The sequence below is a fragment of the Anguilla anguilla genome, chromosome 7 (genome assembly GCF_013347855.1).
Source record: "Anguilla anguilla isolate fAngAng1 chromosome 7, fAngAng1.pri, whole genome shotgun sequence".
In the NCBI taxonomy this organism is placed as follows: Eukaryota; Metazoa; Chordata; class Actinopteri; order Anguilliformes; family Anguillidae; genus Anguilla; species Anguilla anguilla.
In genome coordinates this window covers 18,085,194-18,098,227 of record NC_049207.1, presented here as the reverse complement: position 1 = coordinate 18,098,227, position 13,034 = coordinate 18,085,194, and the positions used below count along the sequence as shown (strand labels likewise).

General features: G+C 46.9%; 1 protein-coding gene across 9 annotated transcripts in view; it reads left to right on the top strand.

The window, feature by feature from the left end:
• LOC118232528 (ELKS/Rab6-interacting/CAST family member 1-like) overlaps positions 1–13,034 on the top strand; it is a 223,498-nt gene that overhangs the window by 5,568 nt on the left and 204,896 nt on the right. For all 9 annotated transcript variants that reach the window (XM_035427588.1, XM_035427594.1, XM_035427589.1 and 6 more), the window contains exon 2: positions 8,172–9,169. In XM_035427588.1, the coding sequence (XP_035283479.1) occupies positions 8,480–9,169 (690 nt within the window). In that variant the 5' untranslated portion in view covers positions 8,172–8,479. The remainder of the gene's footprint in view (positions 1–8,171; positions 9,170–13,034) is intronic.

Sequence of the window (13,034 nt, the reverse complement as noted above, 5' to 3'; positions counted from 1 at the left end):
ATGGAGGCATCTGCATTTGTTCTGTTTCTCTACTCATTTATTCAGGTTTTTCCTTTAATTTGGCATCTGCCTGTAAATGAACTTTAGAAAATTTTCTGAAAACTTTTGAAATAAGACTGCACAATCCAGGGTTTTTTCATTTATTGTTTTCCACACATCTTCAGTTGTGAATATGTATGTGATCTAAAAAAAAACACATTTCAGACGAGCCGTACATAGATAATTTTGACTCTGAGCTGTAAGTGGAAATGCCACGGTGACATTTTCGCATGTTTACGTAGTGTGCCTTGGCTGCGTTTTATGTGTCATGTTTTTTTTTCCCCGTCAGTCCTCTTCTCAAAACTTTGGCCTTTGTGTTTCATAGCCTTAGAATTTATTCCCCCACAAAATCACAAAGTCAAATGCTGTTTGTGAGGGCTTTATATTGCCAGAAGCATAGATATTAAATAACAAACAAAAAAAGAAATTCCAGAGACAGAATCATAATATTTGTTGTCTTTATGCTGTAGGTTATATGCAGGAAATTTAACTGAATATTTCCGTGCAATGCGTTAAAATGGCCTGAGCCTTCCCATGCTTTGCTGGTCGGTGTGTATCTGTTTTCACAGAGGTGATTTGTATTTGGCTGGTAAATTCTGGTTAAGGAGCTGAGGTTGTAGTGCTCTGTGGGGGGATCGGGTTTGGAAATAAATGTTCCATTTGATGGATTTCTTCTGCGCTGCTGGCTGTAGGTTTGGACGCACGCCTCAGCGTACTACTGTAACTTGGAGTCCCTCCACCTCAAAATACTGACGTGCTATTCTGATGCGTAAGCATAGCAAAATCTTTGGTCATTCAAAAACATCGCCCTTTTACATCGCATTGCCAAATGCCTGTTTGGCTGAAACAAATTTGAAATGCTTGTGAGTGTGCTTGTGAGGGTGCGTGTGAGCGTACTTGTGAGTGTGTGCTTGTGAGTGCGCTTGTGAGTGCGCTTGTAATGATTGTGTGAGTGCTTGGGCACGTGCTATTGCTTATGCATGTGGGTATAGAGTACATCTATAAATGTGTGCAATCACAAGGAGTAATTTGTTGGACTACAGGAACTGGCATATTCCCAAGGTTGTTTTTTTTTATCTTCAGAAAATCTCTTCCAGTGTGATTCATGCTGCAGCTATTGTCCTGCTGGCAAAGTAAGATATCCCTGGTGATGACATCAGAGATGTGTGATTCAGGGATTGGTTAGTTGCGTGGAGTCATCTTGGCCAGTTTGCCTTCGAGGCCTCCTGACTGTCAGGTGTGGCCATTCAGAATATTTGAAATGCTTCCTAATGTGCAGTGACAGTGCCTAGCCTCCTCTCTGCCCACTAACACACTATTCGGTCCATTTTCCAAAGGTCTTGCAAGCACAGAGTCTAGTCCATTCTAGCATTGAAATTCCTCAGATCTGCCCTCACATAGTTGGGGGTGCCAAAAATTTTAGCGACGCATTGGAATGTAAATCCTTGCCGTTTGATGCCACATTCAATTTCAGTGGAAGAAGGAAACAGCAATGCGTACTAGATTAGATGATCAGCGAATATTTGCTTTTATCGGTGTTCTCCGCTAGAAATGATATCAGTATACCAGCGGTCCTTTTTAAAATGCATTGTTTTGTTTTGATAAATGTGCTCAATGTACAGTAGGTGAAAATTCAATTCAATTAAAACAATTCAGCGGCAGGCATGTCAGGCATTTCCAAAATGAAAACATTTATAAAGTGTTTTGGCACACTTGTGTATACAGGGATTTGAACTCTCCAGGCTATTTGTATGTACATAGTGGTGAGTCACCATTAAAGATATATATTTTGAGATGTGTCAGAGCCAGTCGATGTGACCTTTGAAAAGCAGGCCCTATTGGACGGCGTGTCCCGTTCCTGTTTGATGTTTGCGTCTGGGTGTGCGGGAGATGGACGGCGGCTGCCGTCTGTGTGGCGGGCTGCCAGGGCGGCTGCTCCCAGCGGCGCCGCTGCTCGGGGTGACGGCGGATCCAGTTTCCCCTGTGGCATGGCTGAGGATCATGGGAAAGGCTGGGGTTGACTCACTGCCCTGCTATTCCAGGAGATGTGGCCTCAAAGGAGGGGTGGGCCAGACGGCCAATCATGTCGCGCCTGTGTGTGGCTGATGTTTAGTGCTGTGACACCGCCCCTGCCCGTCATTCCCTTATCACTCCTCTACAATGCTGTGGTTCCCTTTCTATATTTTGGGAGGGTGGAGCCAGAGAAGATGCGTAGTTATCTGTTGCTTGTAGCCCCACCCTCATTGCAAGTCATGGCTGCTTTGATTGGCTGTAAGGTGAGAGATAAGGGGATGCTCAAGCCGCGTTTCCACCAAAATTACCCGGAACTTTCAGTCCCAGGGACTACTTTACCAGGAACTAAAAGGTTCCTTCAGCCAATGGTTGTCTGCGTTTCCACCGGGGTCTAAAGTACCGCGAAGATTAGGCAAATTAGCCCACTGACGTTGTCGTCGGTCCATCTGTCATATGATTTCTTCTGTAACCCCATACTACCACCGACGTAGCCTACATTATTTTCTAATAACCGGGACAGCCCGGAGGGGTTTATTCCACTTATATACAACGGGTTACCAACAATGACTATATATGGTTACTTTTGTATTTATTGATTTTCATATATCCTCTCAAACACATTCATTAACAGCAGAAAACATGCACACGTTGTAAACAATTTGCTGTTTTATTACTTTCTCGTCGTCAATTCCATATAGGCTAATCGCAAAATGACAAGAATAGAACGAAAACTCGGACTTGCGTGAAAATGTAAATTAGTAGTGGTACAGCCACCGTTTGCTTTCCTTCGAAGTTACTGCTAGCCGAGCAGCGAAGTGTGCCGTCCAGATGCGAACCATGCACCATAAATTAGTCCATAGTCTTCCTGGTCTTTTCGTGGAATTGAAAAATGGCAGTAAAATTGAGTAAAATTACGGCAGTCTGAAAAAGCTAAAGGGAAGATTACTAGAATTAACCTGTTATTTTACCCGGATAAAAAGTGCGGAAGGTGATTTCCAGTTTGCTTGTACTGTATCACCAATGTTAATTATGCAGAACTACCGCATACCTCACATAACTGTATCAAACGTTTTGAGTCAATTACAACGGGCTAACAAAGAAAATCCGGAAGAAAATATTCAGCAACCGAATTAATCCGTTTGAATGTTTTGGTAGCCTACGTAATATGCTGTCCCAGCACGAATGCTTAGCATTGTATAAAACGAATACTAAAGCAAGAAAAGAACAGAAGAGCACACGTTATAATTCCAAGACGTTGACAGGCTATAACCAAAAGTAGGCTACTGCGCCGCATAACATACAAGTTTGATTTGAAGTTATTATGAAAATAAATTGGTTTGCCGCTGCATATTTTCAAACATGGCGGGTAATGGCGGAAAATAAATACAACACAAATGCTACGAGTACTCGACCAATCAGAAATGTTCAGCGCTGCAAGCTCCACCCAAAAGGTTCCTGTACTTTCGGAAAGTACTACCCCCCGAGCAGGAACGTTTTGGGGGGTAAAACAAAGCCCCCAGAACTAAATTTAGACCCTAGTTCCTGCGGTGGAAACGCACTGAGTTCCTCAAAAGGTTCCTAGTTCCGGGGTATAGTTCCTGCGGTGGAAACGCGGCTTCAGGCAAGGATAGGGCTTTTGTGGGGTTTGGGCCTATGCTGACTGTTGCCTCTTAGCATTACCTCTCACAGACCCGGGTTCATGTTTGCATCCAATTACCCGCCTGCCTGTTTAATTTGAACAGCGGTGTTTTGAATGGAGTGTGGATAATTATTGCCACGCCCCTTGAACCCATACGCTGCCTTGTCTTGCACTACTTCACCATTAGAATGAAAAGCTACAAGTACATGTTAAATCTTGTCAGAGAAAATTGTGGTAGCCACCCCCCACCCATACATTGATCCAGGATCATCCGACCCTCACTCAGCCATTAAGTAGAACAATTATTTTAAAAATGTTCCAGGGTCTGCTCTCCAGAGCGTTACCTATTTACACTGACAAACTGCGTTAAACCTGATTATTACACGAGCCCCACATGCTGTGGAAAAAAACTGTTCAGGATCCTCAATCCTTTATTGAAGGGAGTGCTCTAATGATGAAGTCCTAAATAGAACAAATCCCTCAGGAATCCTTCCCAGCCCTTATTAATGGATTATAAATATAGGCTATAGCATATATTAAAAGGCTCATTTTCAAGGCAGGATTTCAATACAGGAAAAATTACAGACATTAGTGGGGTGTGAACCCTGTTGCCCTGGACAAATTCCCCCCCGAATGAATGATCGTGTCATCACTTCTGTCTGGTAGCACGGCTCCTTGCATTCCATACCCGCTTTGTTTTCCTGGTTACTGCTGCAGTTCGGCTCTCAGCGAATCAGCCTGGTTAAGGGGCAACTAAAAAAAAAATTAAGATATTGTATCTGTAACAGAGGCCAGGTATGGCACAGCATTTGACTCTAAATATCCGGGTAGTCAAAGCTGTAAGTGGGGTGAAAAATTATTTTCTGTAAGTGCAAAAAATCTCGGTGAGGATCGTCTAAAAGAGTTGTGCCTTAGAGATGGGTCACACTGGTACCGAAGCTAGTTCTGTGGTTTTACCACATGGCCACATGAGAGGGAGTGGCCATTTGAAGGAGGTTGTTAGGAGAGACACTGGCCTGTAACTGCATGGGAAAAAGAGAGTGCTTTGATGAGGGATGGGGTTCACGTATTGGATTGCACACTTGTCCTGTGAGTACGCAGGGAGACTGGAAGACAAATGAAAATGTTGTGTGCAAACCTCACCTGTTGTGTGTAAAATGTTTAATGATGGCTGAAGATTAAGATTGAACTGTTGACTCGAGCGGAGGTGAAACCTGAAGCTCGGAGTCTGGTTTCCCCCACTGCCTGGTCTCCCTTCACCCCGCTTCGCTGTGGTTTCACTCATAGAACACGGAACGTTAGCATGCTAACTGGTCCGCCAATCTAACGGCTTCTTTTTGATCACACAACCAAGAGCTCTCCAGTATTTCACTGGTTTGATAGCTTTCACACATGACATGCACTACTACATGGCAGGAGGCTAAATGTTGTATGAACAAGCCAGGTGAGCTATGATTATTTTAAATCTGTCATAGCAAGTAAGAAAAACATACCAAAGCAAGTCCAGTTCTGCGTGCATGATCCGGTAATGTTGCTGCTTTCTTCACATTCACATTGATATGTTACTAGGTCTTGAGCTGGAACAAAGCTGGAGAGATTTTCCTGGATTGCAGATTCCCACGATCATTTGCGCATGACCCCTGAACGTTAACGTTCCAGGACGCTGCTGGGTGAGGCGGCATACGGACCTGTGCAGAAGGCTGTGGCAGGGCGGGGCTGTGGAGCAGCCCAGGTGTGTCTGTACAGTACAGGGGCAGACATACGTGCAGATTATTTTCCCTGTGATCTGCTCTGACACACTCCTTTAGCCAACAGTGAAACAATGACCCGCCATGCTTTGTGGAACATGACAAGTATTAAGTTGAGCCACTGTAGTTGCGTGTTTTCGGTTTAAAATTAAAAAGCGAGCTGGTATTGTCCAGAACATGACAGGCTCTTAAGAAACGGAATGTTATTAATGTGCAGCACCCCTCTACTAATCATCATTTATTATTTTCTCTCTCCCACTCTGAATGTCTTCCTCCCCCTCTCTTCCTTTCCTTTATCTAGTTCTCCCTCTTTCCCTCTTCTCCTTTTCTACCCTTGTTCCTTCCCTCCTATCTCTCCCTCCCTTTTCTCTTGTGCTCCTCTCCATATTTCTATGTTAGCTTCTCTGCCCACTCGTCCCCCCCCCTCCTCTGTCTCTCCTGTCACCCTCCCCCGGTCCTGGCTTGCAGACTGTGGGTGGAGGATGGCCCTGTTGTGGCTCTTCATGCTGTTGCAGTAATGGTGATGGTGTCAGTACTGATTAGCAATCAGTGCAGCCCTCTCTCTTTCTCTCTCTCTCTGTCTTTTTCATTTGGTTCAGCATTAGTAGCAATTAACAGTTTCCTGAGTGACATTCAGAAGTAATGTTCAGAGAGGTTCACTTTGTACCACGCAGTACTCTATGAGGGGAAATGCTGGCAGAGAAAGGTTTGACTTTTACTTTGGGACACAAGGATAATTTTTCTTTGATAGAGATAATGGTAAATATTTTGTGTCTCCGACTACCAGGATGAAGCCGTTATTTGTTCCCACCCAAGCTGTTACGGTGGCCTGGTTTTGGAGACATCTTGAGAGAATGGGTATCTCACTCCAGCTGGTTAATTGTAGTTAACTGTGGATCATGCAGACCGTCATAGAGGGGGTTATAGCGCATGCAGAAATGAATGTACAGTAATGTTGTTCAATAGTGTGAGACTGGAAGCAGGGAACTGTGTTGCCGTGGTGAAGCCTTGGTACACTGCATGGGACCCCATCTCATCCTTACTCATAACCTGCAGACAGAACCAGCGTGTTGGCAGCCCGTTATAGAAACATCTGTGCAGGGGGGCTAGGGGTTGAAAACCCCTGATCGTGCACTTCCTGCTGCAAAGCACCCTGGGAAATTGGGAGGGCCAGATCGTGCATCTGCAGCAACACGATAAGGAAGTCTTGCAGGGATGTGCGTGAGCAAGTTTGTGAGAGAAGTAAGGTTTCTGAAAGCTCTGCAGTTAGTCTCCTCTGGCTTTTAAAGTAGCATTATAATAAAAATGGGTTCAGTCTTTAAAAATGTTTTTGAGTGGATTGACGCAGCAGTGCTGTTGGCAGAGACTGCCATTAGACTGTGACTGACTGGAAGTCTGGGTCATTCCACGGAACCGCAGAATAAACTTGTTAACATACATTATTAATTTACTGTAAATATTTTTGTTCCTTGTACCCTCACACACACACACAAACATGCTCATGCTCAGGTAGATACAGATACTTATTTCAGTATCTTCTGTTGTATCCCCTTTCATATTTTAAATGCTGTTCTTTTCAAGAAACATTATTGTTCCTTCAACACTGAATAATTATTATGGAAGTAGAAATCGCGCGTGAAACCTTAAGAAAAGCATGTTAAATGTACGCTAACACATTGAGGATCGCCTGCACGTTATCCTCTCCTCGATTGGCTGTAGGATGCGGAGTGGGTGGGATGTCAAAAATAGCTGATCGCCCACGGCCGACAAACTAATTAAACTGTTTTAGCCTCCTTGCGTGTTGGCACAGCTGTAGTCCCGGTGAAGTGCCCTGTGAGGGTCATGTTGGCCTTCGCCAATCAGGGGCGTGCATGTCACACGCCCATATTCTTGATGCACGTTGGGCTGCTGGGATCTGGTTGTGATGTCACAGCTGCAAAGAGATGGGAGTGGTGACTGCAGGGGAAGGGGGCGGGGCTATGGATGAAGCGGTGTGTATTGGGTAATACAGGTTGGCATTTGAGTGACCTACATAGAGAACAGGAAGGGGAGGGGCTCTTCTGCGGGCGTACGCAGGGGCTGCAGGCCACTGCTGTGTGAAGACCTGTTTGAGGCTCGCGGCGTTGCTCTGGTCCCCTACCTCTGGATCGCCTGCTGCACTGTGCTTGTGTGTGCGTGTGAGCGTGCATCAAGCAAGTCTGTGAATATGCTTGTGTGTGTGTGTGCACCTGTGTACATATGCATATGTGTGTGGGTGTGGACGTGTGTGTGTGGTGTGTGGTGTGTGTGCATTGTGTTCCTCTTGCTGTGAATCTGCCGGACCCAGCAGTGCTGTCCCTGTGTTGTGTAAAGGCAGATTGCCTGTGACAGACGTGTGCACTGTGTCTGATGAAGCCACTACAGTTAGCCTGAGGCAGGGAGCTGCAGGGGGAGAGGGGCGCCTTTAGTTCAGCCGTCTGCAGAACGATAATTTCATGCGCGCTTTCAAAGGGACTTTGCCCCTGAAAAGTGACATCACCTCACACCTCACAAAAAACCCAAAACTTGCGTGTTTTCATTTTCGTAAGTATAAAAGGAATGCGCAGCTGCTTGATGGGATTCCAAGAGTTTTGCAACCACCTCAGCAGCTGCCTGCTCTGTAGGGTTGTTTTTTTGTTTTTTTCTTGTTTGCTAAGAATTGTTTGGCGATGAGCGTTTGCAGATTGCTGACCTTTGGCCGTTGTCTTCCACAGATCACAGAACTGACGTCGGCCTTCTGTAGTCATGGAGTGACCGGATCTTCTCCCCAATCAGCCCACTTGCCACGTTAAAGCCTCCTGAAAACCTCCTCTTTGAACATGAAATCCTCCATTCTGTCATTCAGCTAAAGCAGACTCAGAGAAGAGGGTGAAAATCAAGAGCACAGGAAATTCACGGGTATCCTACCAAGGGAATAAATACATATCCTTGTCTTTTTTAGTTTTTTTTTCTTCCTTTTGTTCATTTTCCGTTTCCACGGGAACAAAGGTAGGGTGTCCACCCCCCCCTCGAGTCCGCCACCATGTATGGCAGTGCCCGCTCCGTGGGCAAGATGGAGGGGAACCACAGCGGGGGCAGTAACCAGAGCCCCGGGCGCTCCCCGCGGCTGCCCCGCTCGCCCCGCCTGGGGCACCGCCGCACCAACAGCACGGGGGGCAGCGGGGCGGGGGCGGGCGGGGCCGGCGGCAAGACGCTCTCCATGGAGAACATCCAGTCGCTCAACGCCGCCTACGCCACCTCTGGGCCCATGTACCTGAGCGACAACGAGGTGGTGGCGGCCCCCGACCTGCCCAAGAGCACCATGACGCTGGGCCGGTCCGGCGGGCGGCTCCCCTACGGCGTGCGGGCGGCCGTCATGGGCAGCAGCCCCAACATCGCCACCAGCACCCCGGGCTCGGTGCCCAGCGACGCCATCGCCTTCGGGGACCACCACATGCCCTCCAGCCTGGCGTCCACCGTGCCCCACTCCCTGCGCCAGGCCCGGGACAACACCATCATGGACCTGCAGGCGCAGCTGAAGGAGGTGCTGCGGGAGAACGAGCTCCTGCGCAAGGAGGTGGACGTGAAGGAGAGCAAGCTCAGCTCCTCCATGAACTCCATCAAGACCTTCTGGAGCCCCGAGCTGAAGAAGGAGCGCGCGCTGCGCAAGGACGAGGTCTCCAAGATCGCCGTGTGGAAGGAGCAGTACCGCGTGGTGCAGGACGAGACCCAGGTGAGCGGGCGCGGCTTTGGGCCGGGGGGGGGGGTCCGTGTGGAAGGAGCAGTACCGCGTGGTGCAGGACGAGACCCAGGTGAGCGGGCGCGGCTTTGGGCCGGGGGGGGGGCGCCGTGTGGAAGGAGCAGTACCGCGTGGTGCAGGACGAGACCCAGGTGAGCGGGCGCGGCTTTGGGCCGGGGGGGGGGGCGTGTGGAAGGAGCAGTACCGCGTGGTGCAGGACGAGACCCAGGTGAGCGGGCGCGGCTTTGGGGCGCGGGGGGGGGGGGAGGGCTGTATTTTTGGGGTTTATGACTTGGCTGTCGGTGAGGAGCAGAGTTGCAGGTAAAATGCGGGTACTTCTGCACTTCTTAAATTTCGGTGGTGAGGGTAGGGTCCGTGGGCTGCTTTTGGGGGCGTGGGCCTCATCAGCAGTAAATTCTTAAAGGTCTGCCACACTCTGTTGGCAAACGTGCAGGTCACAGGACAAGGAGGGCATCATAATTAACTCAGTCTGCTTCAACCATTATTTCTTTTGGACACGATTATCTAGATTGATGTACAAGAGACCATCGCAACATGCTGTGCGTTTATGGCATGGGCACAGAAAATGGAGTCTCAAGCTGAAAACTCGAGCTGTTAGTGTATAAGCATACAGTCTGAAGCGCCGTATACACTGTGCTTAAACTGACCATGAAGGCAAACACATCCATACCTCACAGCATTGACACATTGCCTGATAGTTATTTTTTGGAAGCAACATTACCTGTCTGTCGCCATGCTAATGTACCTGTAAGGCCCAAGTCATGTGTGAGAATAACATTATCATGTATCATGTTAGCATGCGTGTCATTCTCAACAAAGCTTTATCACAGAAACCTCATATCCTGTTAATATTAAGTGCACTTATTGCCTAGCAGTGGTCTGTAAAAGCAGCATTACCTTATATCATACTAACTCGCACTGTACTAAAAAGGTTTACAGCTTATTTATAGAGCCCTTATCGTGGCGATCATAACACTGAGGCAGCTGCTGATCATCCCAATGGGCCGAACAGCGGGGCGTTTACATCGCATGGAGATCAGTGTTTCACTGTTTACATTTGCAGTTCATATTTATGAGCATGTGCTCCCGTATTTCCTATGTCGGAGGTTATGTGTGGCGCAGGAGGAGGTGCCCTAGGAGGTGCTTCTTGGTATTGGAGGAGGTGTTGTGCATTACTGTAGGTTGGTGCTATGTGGTGCTGGAGGAGGTGCCTCGTGAAAGTAAATGAGGTCTACGGTTTGGTGGAGGTGCTCTGTGGGGCTGCCGGAGGTTCTGTGTTGTACTTCAGGAGGTGCTACAGGAGTTTTGTGTTGTAGCCTACTTCAGGAGGTGCTACAGGAGTTTTGTGTTGTACTGCAGCAGGTTCTGCAGGAGGTTCTGTGTTGTACTACAGGAGGTCCTGCAGGAGGTTCTGTGTTGTACTACAGGAGGTGCTGCAGGAGGTTCTGTGTTGTACTCCAGGAGGTGCTGCAGGAGGTTTTGTGTTGTTCTGCAGGAGGTTTTGTGTTGTGCTGCAGGAGGTTCTGTGTTGTACTCCAGGAGGTGCTGCAGGAGGTTTTGTGTTGTTCTGCAGGAGGTTCTGTGTTGTACTCCAGGAGGTGCTGCAGGAGGTTCTGTGTTGTTCTGCAGGAGGTTCTGCAGGAGAGCGGGTGCATGGAGACCTGTGGCTCTTTCTGCCCTGAGTGTGCTCTGCATAGGAAAGGGCACACAGCTGGTTCTCATCTCCCCAGTGGCTGAGTAAACTTAATCTCTATTAAGCCTTTTTTTAATATTACCCTTTTTAACTCATGATGAGGGCCCCTGGGGTGCCTTTGAGCCTGGGCGGGGGTCCCCTGATCTAAACCCCTGACTCACTGGAAGGAGTCTGAAAGCCGGTTCAGCTGAACAGTACGTCAAGTTCTCCTGTGTCCATGTGCACCCCAGCTGGACTGGGCGGGGACATGCTGTCTCTGATGTGTTCATTTTTGATACTTTTGAATTAATTACATTTTATGTTATTATACATCACTGCAACAAATTTTGGAGGGACGCACCAGCGCACCGTTCTACGCTTTAATGCGGACAGGGTGGGCCGGTTGACCTCCAGTGGCATAGCCAGCGTGGGATAGCGGTCAGTTTTCCTTACAGAAATTCAGTGCAATCCCAAATCACCGCAACCACCATTATGGCCCTGCCCACACGATAGCCAATGAGAAGAGACCTGACTGAGGTCTTCTGGTGACAGACAGAAGTGCTGAGCGAGCGCGTTAAATGATAATCCTCTTATTTTAGTGTATGCTCATGGTTCAGAGATCAAAACGGCAGTTAGTTTAATGGCTGTAGATACTCTGTATACTACCTTTTTGTGTTAGAGAAATTGATATGTAAAGATGGTATCTCTGGCAAACATGCAGAAGCTGTCTGAATCAGGCTGTCTTGGGTTGAAGCATTCGGTATCTGTCATATTTAGAAAAAAGAAACGGTCGGATTATGGATAGAGTTTAAAGACCTCAAGAACTCATTTACTTTGAAAAGCCCTCTAAGTATTTTTTTTATTTTATTATTTTGTTGTTTTTCTTTTCCTGTGTATTGGTTTTTGTAATCTTCGCTCAAGGGCATTTCACATGAAGGACAAACCTGGTAATTGGTGCTGGAAATAGCTTTGTTTAGAGCAGATATGCTAGAATAAAAGCAGATGCAGAAAACTGCATCCACTCTCAACATGATGTCTCTTGGAGTATCAGTACAGTGCAGTTGTTTGTTTGGCCGTCCATTTGGCTAGCTAATGAATTCTTTGGTAAATTAATTCTGAGCAGGAAGTGCTCCACGCTCCTTATCCACAAAACGTGTCAAATATATGTAGAACCCATTCTTGTAGTTTGACCAATAACCATTTGCTGTTATATAAACAGAAAAAAGATTTGTGTTTGATTGAAATGGGCATTTACAAATATAATCAAATGTAGAAATTGGCAATGCATGATTGTAATGGGATGTGGTACCCTTCCATTTGCAATTACTATTTTGGTTATTCCATTTTCATGGCAAACAAGCTTGTTTTGAGCTGTGCATTTGCATGTTGGGAACTGTAGTTCAGTTGGGGAAACTGGATCACCTGTCTAGGTGGCAGATAAATATTTAGCATTCAACCAGTGCGAAACCAAACATATTTTTTGCGCCTCGTTTGGAACCTAAAGGAGACGTCAGAAGGAGACAGGGGAGTCCTTACGGTGTCTGTGTGTCTGTGTGTATGTGTGTGTGTGTGTGTGGCGTGTCTGTGTGTGCGCGCGCGTTTGTGTGTTGGCCCAAGCAGGGACTTCAGTTAGCAGGAATTTGATCATTAGCTTTCAATTTGCTAAAAAATTGGCTTCCTTGGAAAGATCTTGAAGATTTAATTATGAAACTTGTCCTTTTTTACAGTTCTATTTGCATAATTGTTCTTCTGTATTTTATATAGCACACTTCTCCAAGCCCATTGCTAATGCTCAAGACACAAAAAAAAAATCCTCCTCTTGCATTAAGACAAGACTGTTACAGGAGTGCACTTTAAAGAGCAAAGGCATTAATGACAAACAGTGGAATTTCTTCAGTGGGTAAAGTCAAAGGGAAGCCCTTTCATATTGATGGGTTTTCAGCGCGCTCTGAAAAGCAGACAGGGGTTTTACAATTTCGGTCTCAGGAGAGAGGCCGTCCTGCTGTGCGCTGTTATAAGAAGCCGTTTCACTCAACAGAATGCGGCCTAAAACAAATCCGCATATTTTAGCCTTTTTGCCCATAAAAGGGCACGCCACGAAAAACACCAAACTCCGCTTGTTTTATTTTTTTTGTTTTATCCAAAGAAGCGGTTGAGTGATTTCAT